We start from the raw sequence: 18670 nt of genomic DNA, 5'->3' as shown, positions 1-18670 counted from the left end.
TGTCCCCCAGTGTCTGATTCTGTTTCAGCTTCCCTTCCACCATTGCTTCCTCCCATGTGCTTACAGTTCATGGGCAAAAATGTCATTAGGGATGTTTTTCCTGTGCCATTCAGTATCCTGGAAAATACAGCCCTGAAGTGTTTTCGAGCCATGAGCATTGGTGAAGCTTTAGGCTGAGGATCATTTGCTCCATTCCTTGCTTTTGCCCTTCTGAGGTTTTCCCGTGTATGTTTGCAGCTCTCCCATGAGAAGATGGGCACTGCCTGGTTTTAGTGTCTGGGATCCCCCCCTGCTCCCACCCTTCCCTGGCCCTGCGGAGGGCCAGGCAGCCAGGACACCTCTGTCCAGCTGAAGGGGTTGTGTCCTCACCCTCCTGGCACTGTGGACATTGTTCCTTATCTCCCTCAGTCACTTGGCAGTGACCACCAGCACATTTGGAAGCTGTCATGGTATTGAGGGTTTGGTAATCAGTATCTCCTCCCAGAGCCCTCCCCTTAATTCTGGAGCACCTGCAGAGCCCGTGGGGCTGTGAGCACGCCCTGAGGATGCACAGCTTTGCCTGGGGGTGAGGTAACATCACCTATGGGTCCTGACCCCTGGGTCAAGCCCTGGCTCCACTGTCACATTCCCAGTGGAGCACACTGTGACCAGGCACAGTTTGCAGAAACACGAGCTTGTGGCACAGGCTTTTTTTGCTTGCAGCAAGCCCCGGGTTTGTTAGGATCTGCTGCTTGGTCTGGAGAATCAGGAGAAGTTCAAACAGCAACTTGTGGCAATGAGTCTTTATTATAAATATTTGCTCCAGAGGCACATCCTGGCAGGGCAGTGGCAGCAGGAGGAGCTCGGGAGCTGGCAGCTCCGTGGCACTGACACCTGACCCTGCCGGGGCTCAGCACGGCTCCTCCTGCAGTGCCCACGGCCACGGCACCCGCGGGAGAAGGGCTGCCAGCCCTGCTGGCTCCCTCGAGAGACAGGAAGACTGGATGGGCAAGTCAGATGCTGGATTGATCTATTGTTTTATTTTGAAGCCGTTTTATGATTTTTTTCACCCAGTCCTTCTTGGGGTCGGCACAGATCTCATCACCATTGGCAGCCACAATCCTGCAAAGAGAAAGTGAGGAAAAAGAGTGAAAACACACACCATGAACCCTTCCCTTCCTGTGCATTTTTTTTTTTTTGCAGCCCCATCCAGGATCAAGGCTTGGAGCCATTTCCAGCAGCCTGTGCCCTCCTTGGGCTGATGGTGAGTGTCTGAGCCTTCCCAGACCACTAGCATTAGCAGAAAGCACTAAAATCCATTTTTTCCCCTCTTTGCCCACCCCCCAGAGCTGCTTTCCTACCACAGCCCCCCCTGGCTGGGACAGAGCTGTCTGTGGGGCAGGATGGGATGGGGGAGGAAAAGATCTGGGGATCCCAGATTTGGGATAGGGGGCAAAGCCTGGGATACTCACACAACTGCAGGATTGGGGCAGTCCTTGGATGTCTCGTAGAAGCTTTGAGGGTGTCGGATGCGTTTCTGTGCATACTTAAAGCAGCATTCCACGGGTGCAAAGTGGGCTGTGGAGGGAAGGGGATGTTGTGAATGTTGTGAATTGCATCACCAGGCAATGGCACCACCAGGTTTGGGACAGCACGGGGGCTGTGGAGCACCTCAGCAGCTCCCATAGCATCCTGTGGCAGGGGTTTGTCACCCTTCACACAGCAAGCCCAGGACAGGGATGTGGACAGAGGTGGGGCAGGGGACAGCCTGGGACCTGGCCCCTCACAGCCCAAATTGCTGCAGCCCCCAGAGCACACAGTAAGGTCGGGGTGCTCAGTCTGGGGATGAGGTTTTGGGGTTTTTCAAGGCAGGAGCACAACTTGCAGGGTGTTTTGGAAGCTGCCTGTTCTCCCTCCAGCCAACCCCTTGCTCATCCAGCTGAGACCTGGGGAACAACTGCCAGAGCCTCCTCCAAGCTCCTGCAGCCTCTCCCCAGGTCTGGCTTTGCTGAGACCACCCAGCACCTTCTCCATCCCTCCCTGCATCCCGGGATGTGCCGCCCTGCCCTGCCCAGGGAGCTGCTGCTCCTGCCAGCAGCACCATCCCCGCTCCCCGCTGGCCTTTCCTGCCTGACCTCCCCCGTGGGGTGTCCCCGGTCCCCAGGGCTGTCCCCAGGGCTCAGAGCCCTCGCCTGCAGCAGCAGCAGCCCCTGAGGTTCCTCACCTGTGGCGTGGTGCAGGGACAAGGTGAGCAGCAGGGTGAGCAGCAGGACAGTCCTTGCGGGCAGCATGGTGGCAGCGTGCTGGCTCCTCCTGTCCCCTGTGCCTCCTGCCCGGTGGCTGTGGCTGTGGCTCTCTCCTCGCTGTCATTTATCCTCTGCCTGCCGCCCACTCAGGCTGCATTTCCAAAAATTCAGACGTGTACCAAGAAGCCAGGGTCAAGGGGCTTTCTGTAGTTTATTTTTGGGACACATCCAGCGGTGGGTGGAAAAGTTTGAGGAGTTCTGCATTCTATGGAAGACGTGGCAAGGGAGCTTCTAGGAACTGAAAGCAGATTAAAACCATCTTCCCATGCAAGCAGGACATCAAGTCCAGGGCTCATCTGTTTGTTTCTAGCAGGAGAGACAGCCCACAGTCCCTGAGCAGGGACAAGTCTCGGGGGGTTTAGTTGGTTTGCCCAAAGGCCAGTGATGGATCCTTCCAAACCAACCTGCCCAGCCACCTTGGGCACACAGAGAGCACTGGGCCAGGCAGGAAAGCACAATGGGATGGACTGGGATGGGATGGGATGGGATGGGATGGGATGGGATGGGATGGGATGGGATGTCAGGCAGAAGAAGCCACTGGACTGATCCAGAAGGGACCCTGGAGCAGGGGGTGTCAGAGGTGCTTTTTGTGGGTTCAGCAGACTTCACAGAAGGGGAAGAAGTGGGGCAGGGGCAGGGGAGTGTGAGGAGAGTCTGGGTCTGAACACAAGCCTGAGCCCTGTGTTGCCTCTGCCTCCCACACCAGCCCTGGGATTGAAGTGAGAGCTGGGGGATGGAGGCTTGTGGCCATCAGTGCACAGGCATCTCCTGCTCCAAGGGAGATGGGACAATCCCAGCACAGCCCCAGGAGTCATCCCAGGTGCCAGGGAGGAGGGGCAGGTGGCACAGGCAGCAGCACGGAGCACTGCTGGACACCAGCCCAGCTTCCATGCAGGGATCTGCTCCCTGGGAAGGCAGATGCAGCTGTGTGTGAAGAGGTGAGTCCTGGTGGGAGCCAGCATGGATGATGCTGAGTGGGAGTACAGGAGGGGACAGGCTGTGGCTTGGGGGATGAGGCAATCAATCCAAGGCGCCTCAGAGGGGAAGAAAGGTGGAAATGGGTTTCTTTGAAGATTATCTCATGTCTGCACGACTTCTCTGAAAGGAGAAAGGAGAAGGAAACAGATCTAATGTGCTGAAAATGCTGGTTTAGAAGAAATGGTCTGCAGGGCATGGGGTCTGCTGGCCTTGCATGGGGCAGGGTGGCCACACGGAGAGCTGGGCACAGCCCCACTGGGTTCTAGTGCCACTGTCCCCAGGCAGGGCTCTGCAGGGGGACAATGCCTGACACACAGCAGCCACAGTCCTCTTCTGTGGGCTCTGCATCAGCCCCAGCTTCTCCTGCCCACTGCCCAGTGCACAGACCCTTGGGGCCAGCAGGCACCAGCCTCACTCCAGCTCCTAGGCACTGGTTAAAAGCACATGACTGTAATTAAGGGAGAACTGAGCTAATGACTTTTTCCAACCAGCATTCCCTGGCTCAGAAAACCTTATGTGCCAGCCCTGAGCTCCCTTTCCAGGCTTGCCTGAGGCACACAGTTGCTCCTCCTTTCCCTTAGCTGTTTATTCTCTCCAGAAGCATTAGTAGATGCCTCCACAGCCTGTTCTTCATGGAGGAAATCAGTGCATGTTGGATGTTTGAAAGCCTGGAAAGGCCCCACAAGGCTCTGGAGGACTGGGCTTCCCTCTCTGCCCCAGCAGTGGAATTTGGGTCTGGCTTTGGTCTTCTCCAGGCTCCTCTGCAGCTCCTGGGGTGTTCCCAGCACCCTCCTGAGCCATCCCCAGCATGGCACGGCCTCTGCCCAGGCGTGGAGCTCCTGCTTAGGCAAATGCAAAGGCAACTGGAGAGAAGAGGGGGTACAGACTCTGCAGAGGATTTTATGGGTGTCCAACCTCACTGTAATTAATAATTGAATACAAATTTTCTGACTGAGGAAAACCCCTGCTTTAGAAATTGAAATGGATAGAGGTGGGAAATATTGTCTGACTCATAAAATGCTTTGGGTTTTGAGTGGATCATCACAAAAGCTAATACTTTATCACAGAACATGAACTGTTGGCCCGTGATAAATGCCGGTGTCCGAGCCACAGCTGTCAGGAGAGGGCACCAAGCCCAAGCAAACAGAGGCTCCATGGCCTGGGGACTCCTGGAGTGGAAAGGCAGCAGCTCAAGAGGCTTTGCAGGCTGCAGGCTCTCCTGGTGCCCCCAGAGTTCTCCAGTTCTTGGCACCTGTGACACCTCAGGTTCCAGACCTGCAGCGTGCCAGGGTCACCCCTCAGCTCTGGGTGGGTTTTGCCTCTGCTGGGAAAGCATCCCTGGAGCTGCTGCTGCCAAAATCCCCTTCCCCAGGAGCTGTGAGTGCTGGCACAAGGGACTGGCTCAGCATCATCTGGGCCAGTGCAAGTGATGGCTTCTTTATCACTTGGTGGTGATTTTTGGGTAGGTTTCTTTTTTTGGCTGGTTCCCCTTTTTTTTCCCCCTTATTGGACTGTCACAGGGAAAGGAGGAGGAAGTAGGGGCACATTCAGAGTTGCAGCATTTGTCTTCCCAGGTCACTGTTACATGTGAGGGAGCCCTGCTCTGCTCCCGCTGGCTGGACACCTGCCCAGCCATGGGAAGGAGAGAATTGATCCCTAATTTTGCTTTGCTTGTGTGCCAGTTGTGCTTTATTTATTAAACTGCCTTTAACTCATGGCTTTCCTCACTCCTGCCCTTCCAATTCTGCTCCCTCTCCCAAAGCCCTGGCAGGGATCACTGCTTAGCTCTCCATGGCCCCTGGCAGGGGGATGTGCAGGGATCCCCTGTGTGATTCAGCCTCCCCTGCCTGTCCCTCCTGCCAGGGAAAGCCTTCCCCTGCAGCCCAGCTGAGCCACACGGGCCTGGGCACGCCTGGCACACAGGCTGTGCTCCTCCACGGGACAGCAGAAGGACAGGTGAAACCTCTCAGCCTGAAATGATGGCAGTCTTGCACCTAAAAACCCTCCGAGGAGTCTCCAGGCCTTTTTGTGTCCCCTTGAAGTCCCATCCATGCCCTCCCTTCCTGCCCTGAGACCCGGTGGGAAGAGCCAGCCCTGGCTGCTGGCAGCAGCACGGTTGTGGGCTGGGAGAAGAAAGGACACCACTCTCCAATGTCACATGAAGTAAACTTTATTTTGTGGCTGTGGTCAGCAGGAAGGTGCAGGCTGGGCCAGCAGCACTCCAGGAGCTGGTGCCCAGCTGTGGATGCAGCTCAGGGCCCTGGGGAGTAGGTGCCCTCTCCCAGGAGCTGAACATCCTTAACCCCTTCTGAGGGGCACTGCAAACCCTCCTTCCAGCAGGGTGTTGGGCAGCCTGAACCAGGGCACCCCCTCTACATCATGGGCCATGAAGTTCTTTCTTTTTTTGAAGCATTTTAACTGCTCTCTTCACCCACTTCTCCTCGGGGTTTGCGCAGATCTTGGCTCCTTTCTTGGTCTCAAACCTGCCAAGGTTAAAGGTGAAGCTTTGTGAGGAATGACAGCTGTGGTTCCACTTGTGCCCACACCATCCTCCCTCCCCTGCACCCTTTCTCCTTTCCCTTTGTCCCTGTGCCTGCCCTGGGCCCTTGGTGCCCTACAAGCAGCTCATCCTGCAGCCCAGAGCCCGTGCAGAGCCTTCAGGAGCTGCAGAGGCCTTGCAGAAGTGCCCAGACAGCCACGTCCTCCCCTCTCCATGCTGGAAGATCACGGAGGTGACACAGACCTGTCCCTGTCCTGTCCCCACACGGAGCAGAAGAACTGAAGCTGTGACAGCCCAGGGGACAGCGCAGCAGCAGGGAAGCTGCCAGGACTTACACAGTTGCTGGGAAATAACATTCCCTAGGGGTGGAGTAGGAGCCCAGCAGGTAGTCCAGCCGGAGGACGCCCTTGATGTAGTCGAAGCAGCACTCGGCTGGACTGTAAGGGGCTGCAGGACACAGAGAGGCACAGTGAGGCTGGCTCTGGAGGCAGCCTGCCCTCAGGAGCTTCCCCAGGTCAGGGCAACATCCCCCAGGCTCTGCAAATGCTGCCGTGAGGAGCCCCGGGTGCCCTCCTCCTTCCTTCCTTCCTTCCCAGGGCAGAAGGATGCTCCAGGCTCTCACCCAGCCCTGCAGCAGCTCTGCCAAAGGCACCCAGCCCCAGGAGCAGCCCCCATCCTCCCCTGCCCCCCAGGATGTGCTGCTCTGCCAAAGGCACCGAGCCCCAGGAGCAGCCCCCATCCTCCCCTGCACCCCAGGATGTGCTGCTCTGCCCTGCCCAGGGCTTTCCTTCCCGACCAGCCCATGGGACAGCCCTCAGTCCCAGCCAGCAGCAGTGGCCCACGAGGGGCTTTACCTTCATGGGAGTGTGGTGAGAGGGTGAGGAGCCCAGCCAGCAGCAGGACTGTCCTTGCAGTGAGCATGGTGGCTCTGGGAGGGCTCTTCCTTGCAGGATGCTGCTCTGCCTCTTTGGGAGAGCTCAGCTCTGAGCTCAGGCAAGGAGCTGCTGCAATTTATACTCTCTCCTCCTCCCCAGTTATCCCTTTCCCAAAGAACTGGAACCTAATTCAAGGAAAAGCTTCCACTTTGTTGCCCGTGGGGGTTTCCATGTCACATAGGGTCATTAGGATTCCAGACAGACAATACCTGGAAAGACTAAATAAATTGTGTCAGCTTCTGTGCTCACCCACACAGGGAAAGTCACAAAGGAAGTGAAATCCTCCTCTCTGCAGATGTAAACTCGAGAGTTCCTGGGCCTTCAGAGAGGGGATTCATAGCCATAGGAGAGGCAAAGCTTGGTGTTCCATGCCAGGTCACTCAGCCCAGAGCCAAAAGAAATGTGCTGGAGATGCCTGGATGGCTTGTGAATCCTGGAAAGCATTAAACAGAAGCACAGTGACTGCTGCTGCCACCAGCCCTCTGTGGCTTGAAAGGGGCAAGCTGGCAAACACTGGCAGAAATCGCATCCCATTCTATGGTACTATGGAGAGGAACCCAGGTTTTCCATGAAAAATCCCTGTTTGTAACGGGGCAGTGAGGGGAGAAAGAGGAGGGGGTGTAGTGGAGCCTTTCCCTGGGGACAGGGCTGGCTTAGCCCCAGCTTCAGGGCAGGGCAGGAGTCAGGCTGAGGGGAATGGATGGAAAAATAACTGTTCAGAGGCTTTGGGTGTATTTCCATCATCTTCCTCCCTCCACAGCCTTGAGGCATCCCAGATCCTGCAGGGACCTGCTGGAAGGGGGCAGCCCCTCTGTTAACCTGGGGGACAGTTCTCCCCCCTGTGCTGGGCTCCCCTTTCTTCAGACCCTCTGGAGGTGCAAGGAGCCCCTCTGCAGGTCCTTGCCAGTCATGCTCAGCTCGGACACTTTTCTCACCTTTCCCTTTTGTAACCAGACTCGAGGTGGATGCATGGAGCAGAAGGGTGCTGTGCAGGTCCCCTGGAACCACAGGCCTCCCTCACTCCCTGTGAACCATCCCAGGGGCCACCTCAAACCCTTCTTCACACTGGCACCCCCAGCCACTCTCTGGAGCAGGATATTGTGCCTGGGACTGCCATCCCTGGATGCCCTTTAAAATATTTGGGAGGAAAACCACCCAATGCTGAGAACTGCTCTGGTCATGCTCCCCAAGCCCAGCTTCATCAGACACACTTCCTGCTGATGGAGGCTCAAGATACACTGGTCTGGAAGGACCTTAAGAAGCTCCTGCAGAGTTGTGTTTCATTTTCTGGCCCAAGATCTGGCCTAGGATGCTCTGCTTCCCTTTTCTCAGGATTTGAAGCCATGTCTGTGGAAGCCAGATGACTCACAACTCCCTGGAGAACTTTTGGTTTCTTCTTTTTCACTTTGGAAAGGGAAAGGCTGGTGTGTAGACACTGGGTTTCAAGTGCTGGAAAGCCCCTCTGCTGTCCCAAGTTTTCCTTTCACTTGAACAGACTCTGAAGAATGTGCTTGTTTACATAAAAAAATTAACAGAATCTTGTTATTCTGCAGGAGGAGGGAGGCTGAGGGGACACCTCAGATACAGCCTTTGCCAGCAGTGAGGGGACAGAGGAGCTGGGCAGAACAGCCCCGAGCTGGGTTTGGGGTCTCAGTGGGTGACTGAGCACTCCCAGCTGTGCTGGGAAACAACCACAGACATCCTGCACTTGGGAAGGCCCTGCAAGAGCAGCTGGGCTGCAAGGCAGGAGAAAGGGGCATCACCCCGTGCCTGAAACTTGTCCCCAAAGAGGTGGTGGGAGCATTGGGAATAAGTTTTCCCTGCTTTCTTCTGTTCTACTCAGTCACGTTGAACCTTTTCCATTTACAAGATGAGACATCCTTGTCTGGCATCTTTAAAGCCCCTTCACCCTTTCTGCCTGTAAAGCTCCTTCCCATTTCTTTGGGGTGCTTCCCTCCTCCATGGGGAAGCCCTGGTTGACTCAGGACACAACCACAAACAAAAGGTGATTCTGTTCTTCCTTCCCAAAACCCCCGTGATTCCAGGAACAGCCTGGAAAGACACTCTAAAATTAGAAAAATGAGAATCTCTTCCAAAGTCTTCTTCCTACAGACGGACACTGGGGAGCACCAAGCACCGAGCTGGTGATCTGGGATGCATCCTGTGCGGGAAGCTCTGCCCGGATCACGGGACACGGAGGCTCCGGGAAGGCTGTGCAGCATTCCAACAGCTGTGTGCCTTCCAGGAGCCCTGCCCCAGGTTCTGCCTGCACTAACTCACTGGGCAAGCCTGTCCACAGGCACAGGGACAGAGCAGAACGTCGATGTGGGCAGGCAGGAACCCTCACAAAGACAGCCAAGAAGAGGCACGGGTCAATGCACCTGCGCCTGAAACTGGAAGTGGCCTTATCTTGCTAAGGAAGGTTAAATAATAGATCTGATGTCAGCTTCCTCAAACACACTAAAAATGAGGCATTTTTCCATTTCTATCCAATGAGGTCAATCAGTTCTCCTCACAGAACAGGTAGCTACCTCAGGGTTAAGTGGAGGATGAACCTGGGGTGTGAGGGAGGCTCTGCACTGGAGAGGCTTCTGTGTGGAGCAGAACCAGGGGAATTGATGCTTAATGAGGACTTCAGGCTCCTTTTTGCAACCTTGAGCCTTTTAGAGCTCCTAGAGTTTAAGCAAGCAGTAGACAGATGCTGCAGCTCAGCTTGTGGAGGGACACCCTTGGCACAAGGTCCTTCCCTGGCCAGGCAGACACCAACACCAGCAAAGCCAGGGAGCGTGTGCCACCCCCAGCCCAGGGGCACCCAAAATCTCCAGAGGAGCAGCCCCAAGGAGCCCTGCTGGAGCCAGCTCTGCCTGGGGGAAATGATGGGAAATGACTCACCCTGTGGGGCCTGGGTGGTTTGTCAGCCCCCTCCTTCCCCGCCTGCCCTCTCCACAGGAGAGGAGAAATGAAATTAAGAAAACAAAAGTGCTCTCGTTTCCTTAGAGTTACGTTATCCCCCAAATGACCTCTCTGGCCTGGTGACTCAGCTGCAGGAAATTTTCATTGACTTCTGCACCCACCTAGAAAGGCACGGGGCTGAGAGATGGCTGGGATGAGAGCTCCTGAAATGTAGGGAAGATGCTCATCCCTCTTGCTCCTGCCAGCTCCCACCTCCAGGCAAACCCCTGGGAAATGCCTCTTTCACGGAGCTGCTTTTCCCACCTCCCCAGCACCAGAGCAGCACACAGGGCAGCCCAAGCCCTGGCTGGGGTGGGAGAGGCTCTGTGTCAGCCCTTGCCCTCCTGCCTCCTCACAGAACAGACCTGGAGCCTTTGCTGTCTCTGAGCTCCTGTTGGACCTTAGCTTTGCTTAAACAATGCAAAAGTCCACTTTTCTTTATTGCCTTGGTAAGATGGGAGACACAACTCCCTGTGAGGAAATATATTTCCTGCCAAGATCTGCAAGATCAAAACCCTTAAGGGAGATGGAGCAATGGCCTGGCCACATCCAGCTGTGCCAGCTTTGCCATCTGGTGGTGCTGGGATGCTTTCCACAGTGCTCGGTCATAGGTGTTCATCTCTGCAGGGACCAGGCTTGGTGACCCAGCCCAAGGCTCAATCCCCTGAGTTTTTAACATAAGGGCTTGAAAGTTGAAAATTTGACATGAAAGTTTTTAACATAAGGACTTTATTACTTCTATAAAAATGTACAGCTCATATCTCATGCACACACTCAATATACAAACAAACTGGAGCTTGTAACAGTCACTGTGCTCTACAGCAAGTGGTATTTTAACCCCCAGAAATGGGTGACACCCACAGGCTCCATCCTCCCTCCCTCCCAGACTCACTGCAGAGAGAGGAACAGCAGTGTCCCCCTGTCCTGGGTTTCACCTGTGCCCTGTGAGGGTGCCAGCACCCTGCTGCAAACAGCCAAGGGACAGGAGAGAGAGCAGGGAATGCACAAGGACAGGGCCAGCCTGGAGAAGCAGCTGCTCCTGGTGAGCTCCCGTGGGATCACAGCAGCTGGGAGCTGGTGGTGGAGCTGGAAGCTCCTTCCAAAGACTGGTGGGACTCCAAGTGGCCTGGCTGGTGCACATCCATCTCCCCAGCACTGCTGCAAGACAAGCACTTCACCTGCAAAGTGTCCACTCTGTCTGCTGAAGGGCCTGGGCAGTGATCCAGCTCCCAGGGACATGCACAAGCCACCCAAGACCAGCAACAAAATAGACAAGGCACGGTGATTCCCAGTGCTGCCACAAAGGTCTTGGCTCCAAGCAGCTCAGACAGGACATTACAGACATTCAAAAAGCTATAAAACCTTTTTACAAAAATAACATTTCTAGTGTTTCATATAAAAATAATACATCACCTCACGAGTTCCAGCTGTGCATAAGTGGGGTGCACGGGGAGGTGCCACTGGCAGAGCCAGATTCACCCTCTAGGAAAACCAACCCGAGCTCCACAGCTGAGCTGCTGCACAAGGAAGGATTTCACTCCAAATTAATCATTGAAATTAATCTGATTGCATCCCGTGCTTGCAAAGGAGAGGAATCCCTCGAGTCAACAAAATGCAGAAGTAAGGGGTGTGTGATGGCAGAAAGGAAGCACAGCTGCAGTCTGTCCTCTCCCCCTGCAGGGCTGGATGGATGCCCTGAAGGTGCAGTCTGACAGATCCAGCAGGCCACACTCCTCAAGCTCTGCTTTACAGCTGGCCCATCGTTTTTGATGATCTTTCTTATCATTTTCCTGCTTTTTTTCTTGCTGATCTTGCTTTTATTTTCCGCATGCATATTTGTACTTGGGGATGTGGTCCACTGAGGCTGGTAGGGTCTGACCCTTGATATTGATCTACTTACAAAGCATCATGTCATGAAGACCTTTGCACACTCCAGCAGAATTCATCCTGGAGTCAAAGTCTAATAAGGGCTTTCAAGACTTGACCCCAGATAAAACATAAGACTTATGTACAGCAATGTCAAGATGTGTAAAAATCAAAATCAATTTGAGGTTTAAAAAAGCCTGGTTCTGTTACAGTGCTTCCATAACCTGGTGATCCGTGCTATCCAAAATGGAAAAACTGAAATATGGCTGAAGTATAGGAGCATGAACAGGCATTTTGTGCTTTTTTTTTTTTTTTTTTTAATGGATCAGCAAATGTGCTTATTTCTGGAGAGAAAATGGGATCAAAAGGATGTTATGCCTGCTGTGGTAGAGTAATTCCTTCATGACTACATCTAGAATTGCCTTTAGCTCCACATTTCCTGGGTTTTGTGCTTGCAGAGAAGAGCAAAAATTTCCCAATGATAACACAGGAATAGCAAAATGATTGGGTGGCTTCTTGATTTCTCCCATTTGTGAAGATTCATCAGCATTTTCCTGCCCTGGTGATGGATGCAGCTGGGCACAAGGTGCATCAGCTGGCAGAAGGGATTTATTGCATTGATTTGCCAAGAACCAGCTCTCAGAATCCATCTGCAAGAAGAAATACCCATAGCTGCAAAAAGGAAGGGCCTGATTTCAAGGAGGAGACAGACTGTGGATTGCCAGCTTCTCTGAATAGAAGATCTGTAGCGCTGACCTTCAGTCCCCTGATCAGACGCAGTGTTGGTCAGCTATTTCTGAAAAGCTGGGCTACTCCTCGTGCCTCCAGCAAGAGAAAATGATGAGAGGAAATTCCATCAGCCCAAGGAGAGCCAGCACCCAGCTGGCCACCAGCTTCAGTCTTGGTCTGGCAGAGCAGAGACCTGAAGTGCAAAGAAAGAAGCAGCAGAGAGTTTAAGTGCAAATTGTGTGGGTTTGGTGCTGAGATTGCTCAAGGTGGCTGAGCCCAAGTCCAGCAGTGTGGGTGGGTGAGTGGCTCCTTGCCTGGGCCACGAGGAACCACAGGAGAATTCCCAAGAGTGACTTGGAAAATCACATCACCTGGCAAAGAGCCACCAACAACAACAGAACAGCCACAGCCTTTGTACAGAGCAGTGCCAGTGGAAGTGTCTCCCTTATTTCCAGAACACTGTGAGTGGTCAACGATGAAGTAGATACATTATTGGACACTCTGCCCCACCAAAAAAACAGTTTTCTCTGTGATTTTTATTCCCAGGCTTGCTTCCTACTGGTCACCAGTTCATCATGAACAGCTTTTCTGGAGCAACACACACTCAGCTGAGGCCAGAAATGTCCATGCCATGAAGCATTCATATTACCTCCATTGGATAGACATTGTCTTGATGCCCTGCCTGCTGGTAGAGCAAGCCCTGCACCATTTCTCTTGACGTTTCTTCTGGTTTGACTCCAAATTTCAGATACAGCCATACAAGAACAACACTGCTAACCATCAGTCCACATACCACAGAAACTGGGATGACAAAGTGCATTTGAGATTTTGACAGGAAGCTGGGCAGAGGCAGATTGTTTGGCCTCACTGTGATCATCTGCACTCTGGCTTGGCTTGACAACGCCTGGTGAGTAAAAACTACTGTGTCTGAAGGCTCTTGCTTCCCTACAGGCAATGAATGATCAAATGCTGTAGTGCCAAACACATCTGCAGAGAGACCAACAACGCTGCTGGTATGGACAGAAGCAGCTTTGTCTGTGGCAGTGCTGGAGCTCAGGGTAGAAACTGGAGTAGTCTGTGGTGCTGTCTCTGTGACTGTTGTGGTCCTCATACTGCCCCAGGTGGAGGGGAGAGCTGACCTAGAACTGCTGGAAGCAGTGTCTGGTGTGCTGGCTCTGGCTCTTGTAGGGCCCAGGGATCCTTTGGCAGCAAGTACAGGCTGGTTTGATCCTCCAGCAGCAGCCATCAGGTCTGAACTGGAGTTAGGAGAAGCTGTGTCTTGAACAGTGGGGCGTGGGGTGGGCTGCCTGGAGCCCACACCTGCTGCAAGAGTTGCTGAAGATGCAGGAGAATTTGGGGGCTCTCCCTTTGCTTCTGGAGTGACCTCAGGGTGTGCAGCCTCTTCCTGCATCACGGGGCTGGATCCTGCAGGGAGCTGGGTGGGCTCCTGCCTGCCCAGTGGGGGCTTGCTGGACACCCCTGTTGTGGCAGCAGGAGCATGTGTGCTCTCCCTAAGTGTTGTTCCAGTCCCTTGGAAGAAACTAGTTGGACCAGTGGCTTGAGATGGAGCCAGCTCTGGAAGACCAACACGTCTCTCAACACCACCGGGCTCTTCTGCTGAGGTGACATCACGTGGTGGCATCACTGTGGCATGTTTTCTTTTCAGTTTGTCCTTGATGTCCTGCACCCAGCCTTCGTTTGAATCTGCACAAATCTCCCTGGACTTCACAGTAACAAATCTGAAAGTACAAAGGGATCACTCAGTGAATAAAGAAAACACTGGTTCAGGTGATCAAGGGAAGGTGTGTAGATACAAACACCAAGTGTTATCTGGATGATTCATTTCAGGAAAGGCAGGCAGGTGCCTCTGATATCTGACTGAATGAGCAGCAGCTGACTCATGGGTGAAGGGTTTTCCCCTAAGAAGTTTTTCACTTTCAGAGGCATTGTCCTGCTTGGACACAAAGCTCCACAGGACCAGCTGCCCCGGGGCACACAAGCATGAAGGAAAAACCCTGATTTACTGGGTGATCTGAGACTTTCCAAGGTCAACCTAGCAGCTTCACTTCGGAGCCACCCCCTGGACTGCAATAAAATGGTGTCAATGGTGCATGAACTGCAGCACAAGCACAAAACAACAATTATCCCAAAGAAAAGAAATGGAGCTTTTCTCCTTTCCAGACAAGCTCACAAGTCTGAATCTGTCTTCAGACAAAATACCTGTTTTCAGAGGAACACGTGAGCTCTCTCCCCACTCATTCCTCTGCCCTGTCCTGCCAAGTCTCTGAGTCCCTCTCCCCACCCATTTAACCCTGATCCCACCTGGAAGTGGGGCAGCACTTACATGGTGACATTTCGTCTGCATTTGGGGTCGATCTCGCGGTAGCTCCTGATCAGCTTCTCTGGTAACTTCTTTGCAAAATTTCTGCACACTTCTGAACACTTCACAGGCGCTCTGGGTTGCCCTGAAATAAAAAATTCGCCTCATGAAGTGTGGGCTTTTTATCAGGGCCTCTCAAAACCAGCACTGTTTCATTTCTCCCTTCTCCAGGGAAGAGTCCAAAGCTTGCCACAAGTTTCCAATCCCCTCTGAAGCGAGATGAAGACAGATCCTGATGAAGAAAGCCAAATTTGCTTGTAGCAGCCACACATACAATAACATACCCAGAAAACTGAGGGGAAAAAAGCACTGTGAAAACTGTGGGCTTTTGGGACAATGTTTCAGCTTGTCCTGTAGGATGTGCAAGCCCTGCAGGTCCTTCCCCCTTTGGCTACCAGGAGGACTGGTCTCAGCACAATGCCCAGAAAATTCATTTCTTCATCCCCCAAAGACCTGCTTTGCAGGGGGCAGGGTGCTCTGCTCTCTCCTTATCTGTCTTATCTCTTCCTCCTGTGGGACTTGCCCTCCAGGTGAGCATCCTGCCTCTCTGCTCCTGCACGGTCTCTGAACGCCCCCTGGGCTCAGGGAAAGGTGCAGAGCAAGAACCTTCTGGTGAATGATGCTTCACTCCCACAGGTATCTCAGCAGCCCAGCTTCCCAAACACATCTTCTCGACCTCCACCAGAAATACAGTTTTCAGTTTGCAAAGTGTAAAAATAAAACCCCTCTTGACCCCTTCAAGGGACAGGGCCAGTCACACCGCCGGGGACCATTCATGCCTGCATCCACCTCCAGCCTCCCACAACAGGCACTTGCACAACACATCCTGACAGCTTGTTCCTGACATCCCTGGGGGCAGGACTTACAAAAACAACCCCTGATTTATCTGGGGCCTCTGTGAAGAAAGGAACTGGCATCTGGTTTCAATCAGGCTGTCTCTTACAGAATGTTGTCTCTGATTCCCAAGTGAATGTGGCCAATTTTGTGCGGTTCAGTCAGGAATGATCCAGGTACCAGGTACAAGAATGAGCATCAATGCAGGAGCACTCTGAATCATTTGAATCACTTACTGGGGAAATGATTGCAAAGAAATCCCAAGCAAACACTCCTGTGGCCCCTCTACAGAAGTCCATTTCCAACTCTCAGTCAAGTCAAGTTAAAGCAAAACTCTTCTTTCACACAATAATGTATTCTGTGGCATTTTAGGGTCAAGAATTCCCTGCTGGGAATTCAGGGCAGCTGACTTGCCAATCAACTCTCATTAGCCAGAGGATATTCTGCTGGTGCCCTCCACTTTCAAGAGCACAGTTGAACAAAGCAGGCACAGTGACAAGAGGGCCACACCGTCCCTGTGGGCAGCCAGGGACGTGCATGGTGGGGATAGTCCCTGTTCCTTGGAGAGCCAGATCTGTTCCTTTGAGAACCCTGAACCGATTTTACAATCATTGGCACCAATGCAAACAGTTTCCATTTGGCTGAGCTCCTGTAGGTTTCTCCCAGAGTGGAGGAGCTGGGAAAGCACCTTCCAAGGACAGAGGGGTGCCACATGGAGCCCTCCTCCTGGGGCACACAGCCCCCTTCTCTGAGCTGCATCTGAGTCTTTGCCAAAGGGATCTGGGAGTTTCTCCGCCCAGGACCACTGCTCTCAGGAGCCATTGGCACCTGCTTTTCAGCACAGTCCCTCCAGAGACCCAGAGAACTCCAGCAGGCCTTTAGCAGAGGCAGCCTTATTTCCTCATTGTGGGGGAAGTGGATGCTCGGCCATGGGTGAGCAGAGTCCGGCAGTGCCAAGCAGGCAGCGGGTTCCCAGGGCAGGGCAGGCTGCCTGCTGTCCCTGCTGTCCCCTTTTCCCTGGCCAGCGCTGGAGGACCTGCCCAGAGGTGCGAGCAGGGAGGAGCGGCATCCCCAGCCGCCCGTGCCGTCCTCACTCCTCCCGTCTGGCGGCAGCAGGACTCAGGTCTCAGGGGCTCTTTGCCTCGTGGGAATAGCTCACCCTTGGCTCCGGGCAAAGCCCAGCCTTGCCCGGGGAGCTGAGAGCCTGCGGGACAGCCCAGGGTGGCCCTGCTGAGGGGTGGCGACCACGGACCTGTGCCACGGGCCAGCGGCAGGGCCCGGAGCCCGCAGAGATCTTTATCCGGAGGAGAGGAGAGGAGGGGAGAGGAGAGGAGAGGAGAGGAGAGGGGCTCCCCCTCTCTCTCTCTATCTCTCTCACACACACACACACACACACACTGCAGTGACAGCCCCTGCCTCACAGGGACAGCAGCACCGGCACCTTCAGCACAGCGTGCCTCTCCCCAGACACCCACCCTGGGCCAGGCTGCAGTCTTCCTGCCACGTCCCCAGGGACGTGGGAAAAAAAAAAAAAAAAGGGGGGGACAAGAAGTACACGATGCTTTTTTCCTAATGCAGGTTATCGGGAAGTGTCTCCGCCACTCTCCCCGTCTGTGACAGAAGCCATCTCCGATGTCCCTGCTGCCAGGATTGCGGCCATTTATTGGCTTCTTCCCCCCCACCGCTTCCCAAACCCAGCCGGATCCTGCCCTGAGATCTCCTGCATCCCGCAGAGGTCCCGATCCAGTGTCACCGTCCCTTCCCCGGCCCCATCGATGGCCATCCCCCCGAAGCCGGCTGTCCCCGGCAGGGTGGGACGAGCGGAGCTGTGGCTCACCTCCAGCCAGGGGCACCAGGCACAGGGCCCACAGCAGCAGCATCTGGAGACAGGCAGCCTTCATGTTCCCGTGGTCGGCAGGAGGAAAGGCAGGCAGGGAGGGATTACCGGCAGTATTTCCCACTCCCGGCTGCTTATTGCATCCCCCGGAGCGACACAGATGCTGCCGCTCATTCCAGGATTGTGAAGCCCCGAGACAGAGCTTTAGTTGTTATTCACGTGTCCAAGGGTGACGACAGGAGGAGGAGGGAGGAGGGAGAGGGGAGGGAATAGCGGCTGCTGTGGCGCGGGATGGCTCCTGGAATTCCCCAGATGTACTTGCACCAGCTTTTCCCAACACACGCTCCGCAGCCCGGACTGCTTGGCAAATTATTCAGGCAGGGACTTTCAGCGGTCGGTGCTCCCTCCTCCTCTCCCACCGATGTGTCTCTTGCCAAGGCATCACTGTCCTTAGGCTCGTGGAGCTCTCCCCACCTCCACTACATCTCCCCGCTGCTCAGTAAGCTCATTAATTACCCAAAATGCCAAAGCAGTTATTCCTTTCCTTTTTGGCAGCCATCTTACAAGAGCAGTCATTAGGCCAAAAGAGACGGAATTTGCTAATGAGGATGACGAGTTCATCAGCTACTCTTCGGTCTCAGCCGGGCTGCCCCTGAGGAGCATCCCCAGGGAGAGGGATGGGCAGGGTGCTCTGCCGGCAGCTGCCGGGCCCCGGCCGAGCTGTCTGCGGGCTGTGCTCGCTAGGACAGCCTGGTTCTCCATGGGCACACACAGCGGGGGCTCGCTGGGGCCGGGGGCAGGAGCAGGAGCAGGGCAGGAGAGCCCGGCTCGGCTCGGCCCGGGTCTCAGGGCGTTCCGGAGCCAGCCCCGGGCAGGTCAGCAGCGGACGTGCCAGCGCTGCCGCCACATCCTGCACCTTTCCTTTCTCTTTCATCTCCCTCCCAGGAGACAGAACAATTTTCCCCTGACAATTCCCTCAGCTGAAAGATGAAGATAAGCTCAAGACTGAGTCTGTGACTGCCTTATAAATCTATAATATAAATAAATCTTTTTGGCCGAAGTTTTCTTAGGGCTGATGGAAACCTGGCATCTCTGCGCTGTGGGAAATTCCAACGGTTCCAGTTGGGATTTTAGTTTTCAAAAGAGGAAAACCCCCCAGGTTTCCATATAATGCATTTGGTGAAAATCCCAGCCTGCAACTTCAGCTTTTGCTTGTATTGTATTAGAAGAAAAAGCCAATTTCAAGGAAATGAAATAAAAATTAAGGCTTGAAATAGTCTGTTTGATCTAGCAAGAACAGAACATGCTCAGTTTGTTGGGATATTTTCTGGCCCTTCCCCAAATGGTGTTTTCTCAAGGTCCACAGGAATCTTT

At 54.0% G+C, this 18670-nt stretch overlaps 3 protein-coding genes across 3 annotated transcripts; all 3 read right to left on the bottom strand.

The window, feature by feature from the left end:
- Nucleotides 1-693: 693 nt before the first annotated feature.
- Nucleotides 694-2328, bottom strand: LOC121334036 (C-C motif chemokine 3-like). The gene is made up of 3 exons (XM_041400905.1): nucleotides 2204-2328; nucleotides 1452-1557; nucleotides 694-1101 (listed from the first exon to the last, which is right to left on the bottom strand). Exons 1-3 carry the CDS (start codon nucleotides 2268-2270, stop codon nucleotides 993-995), a joined length of 282 nt encoding a protein of 93 aa, XP_041256839.1. The 5' UTR covers nucleotides 2271-2328; the 3' UTR covers nucleotides 694-992.
- Nucleotides 2329-5457: 3129 nt separating this feature from the next.
- LOC121334035 (C-C motif chemokine 5-like) lies at nucleotides 5458-6929 on the bottom strand. The gene is made up of 3 exons (XM_041400904.1): nucleotides 6618-6929; nucleotides 6099-6210; nucleotides 5458-5746 (listed from the first exon to the last, which is right to left on the bottom strand). Exons 1-3 carry the CDS (start codon nucleotides 6682-6684, stop codon nucleotides 5641-5643), a joined length of 285 nt encoding a protein of 94 aa, XP_041256838.1. The 5' UTR covers nucleotides 6685-6929; the 3' UTR covers nucleotides 5458-5640.
- Nucleotides 6930-10362: 3433 nt separating this feature from the next.
- CX3CL1 (C-X3-C motif chemokine ligand 1) lies at nucleotides 10363-17840 on the bottom strand. Its single transcript, XM_041400903.1, has 3 exons — nucleotides 17297-17840; nucleotides 14590-14710; nucleotides 10363-13984 (listed from the first exon to the last, which is right to left on the bottom strand). Exons 1-3 carry the CDS (start codon nucleotides 17358-17360, stop codon nucleotides 12886-12888), a joined length of 1284 nt encoding a protein of 427 aa, XP_041256837.1. The 5' UTR covers nucleotides 17361-17840; the 3' UTR covers nucleotides 10363-12885.
- Nucleotides 17841-18670: the final 830 nt, after the last annotated feature.

The sequence above is a fragment of the Onychostruthus taczanowskii genome, unplaced genomic scaffold (genome assembly GCF_017590055.1).
Source record: "Onychostruthus taczanowskii isolate IOZ18803 unplaced genomic scaffold, ASM1759005v1 scaffold18, whole genome shotgun sequence".
Classification (NCBI taxonomy): domain Eukaryota; kingdom Metazoa; phylum Chordata; class Aves; order Passeriformes; family Passeridae; genus Onychostruthus; species Onychostruthus taczanowskii.
Note: the sequence above shows the minus strand (reverse complement) of the source record. Positions and strands in the feature narration are given on the sequence as shown.

What these genes read in the sequence shown, in the direction of transcription:
- LOC121334036 (XM_041400905.1), bottom strand. Translation starts at nt 2,270, where the DNA reads ATGCTGCCCGCAAGGACTGTCCTGCTGCTCACCCTGCTGCTCACCTTG. An exon ending in GTCCCTGCACCACGCCACAG is followed by an intron (nt 1,558 to 2,203) that starts GTGAGGAACCTC and finishes TTCCCTCCACAG; the next exon opens with CCCACTTTGCACCCGTGGAA. An exon ending in TGCCCCAATCCTGCAGTTGT is followed by an intron (nt 1,102 to 1,451) that starts GTGAGTATCCCA and finishes TTCTCTTTGCAG; the next exon opens with GATTGTGGCTGCCAATGGTG.
- LOC121334035 (XM_041400904.1), bottom strand. Translation starts at nt 6,684, where the DNA reads ATGCTCACTGCAAGGACAGTCCTGCTGCTGGCTGGGCTCCTCACCCTC. An exon ending in CTCACCACACTCCCATGAAG is followed by an intron (nt 6,211 to 6,617) that starts GTAAAGCCCCTC and finishes TGTGTCCTGCAG; the next exon opens with CCCCTTACAGTCCAGCCGAG. An exon ending in TGTTATTTCCCAGCAACTGT is followed by an intron (nt 5,747 to 6,098) that starts GTAAGTCCTGGC and finishes TAACCTTGGCAG; the next exon opens with GTTTGAGACCAAGAAAGGAG.
- CX3CL1 (XM_041400903.1), bottom strand. Translation starts at nt 17,360, where the DNA reads ATGAAGGCTGCCTGTCTCCAGATGCTGCTGCTGTGGGCCCTGTGCCTG. An exon ending in CCTGGTGCCCCTGGCTGGAG is followed by an intron (nt 14,711 to 17,296) that starts GTGAGCCACAGC and finishes TTTTTATTTCAG; the next exon opens with GGCAACCCAGAGCGCCTGTG. An exon ending in TGCAGACGAAATGTCACCAT is followed by an intron (nt 13,985 to 14,589) that starts GTAAGTGCTGCC and finishes TTGTACTTTCAG; the next exon opens with ATTTGTTACTGTGAAGTCCA.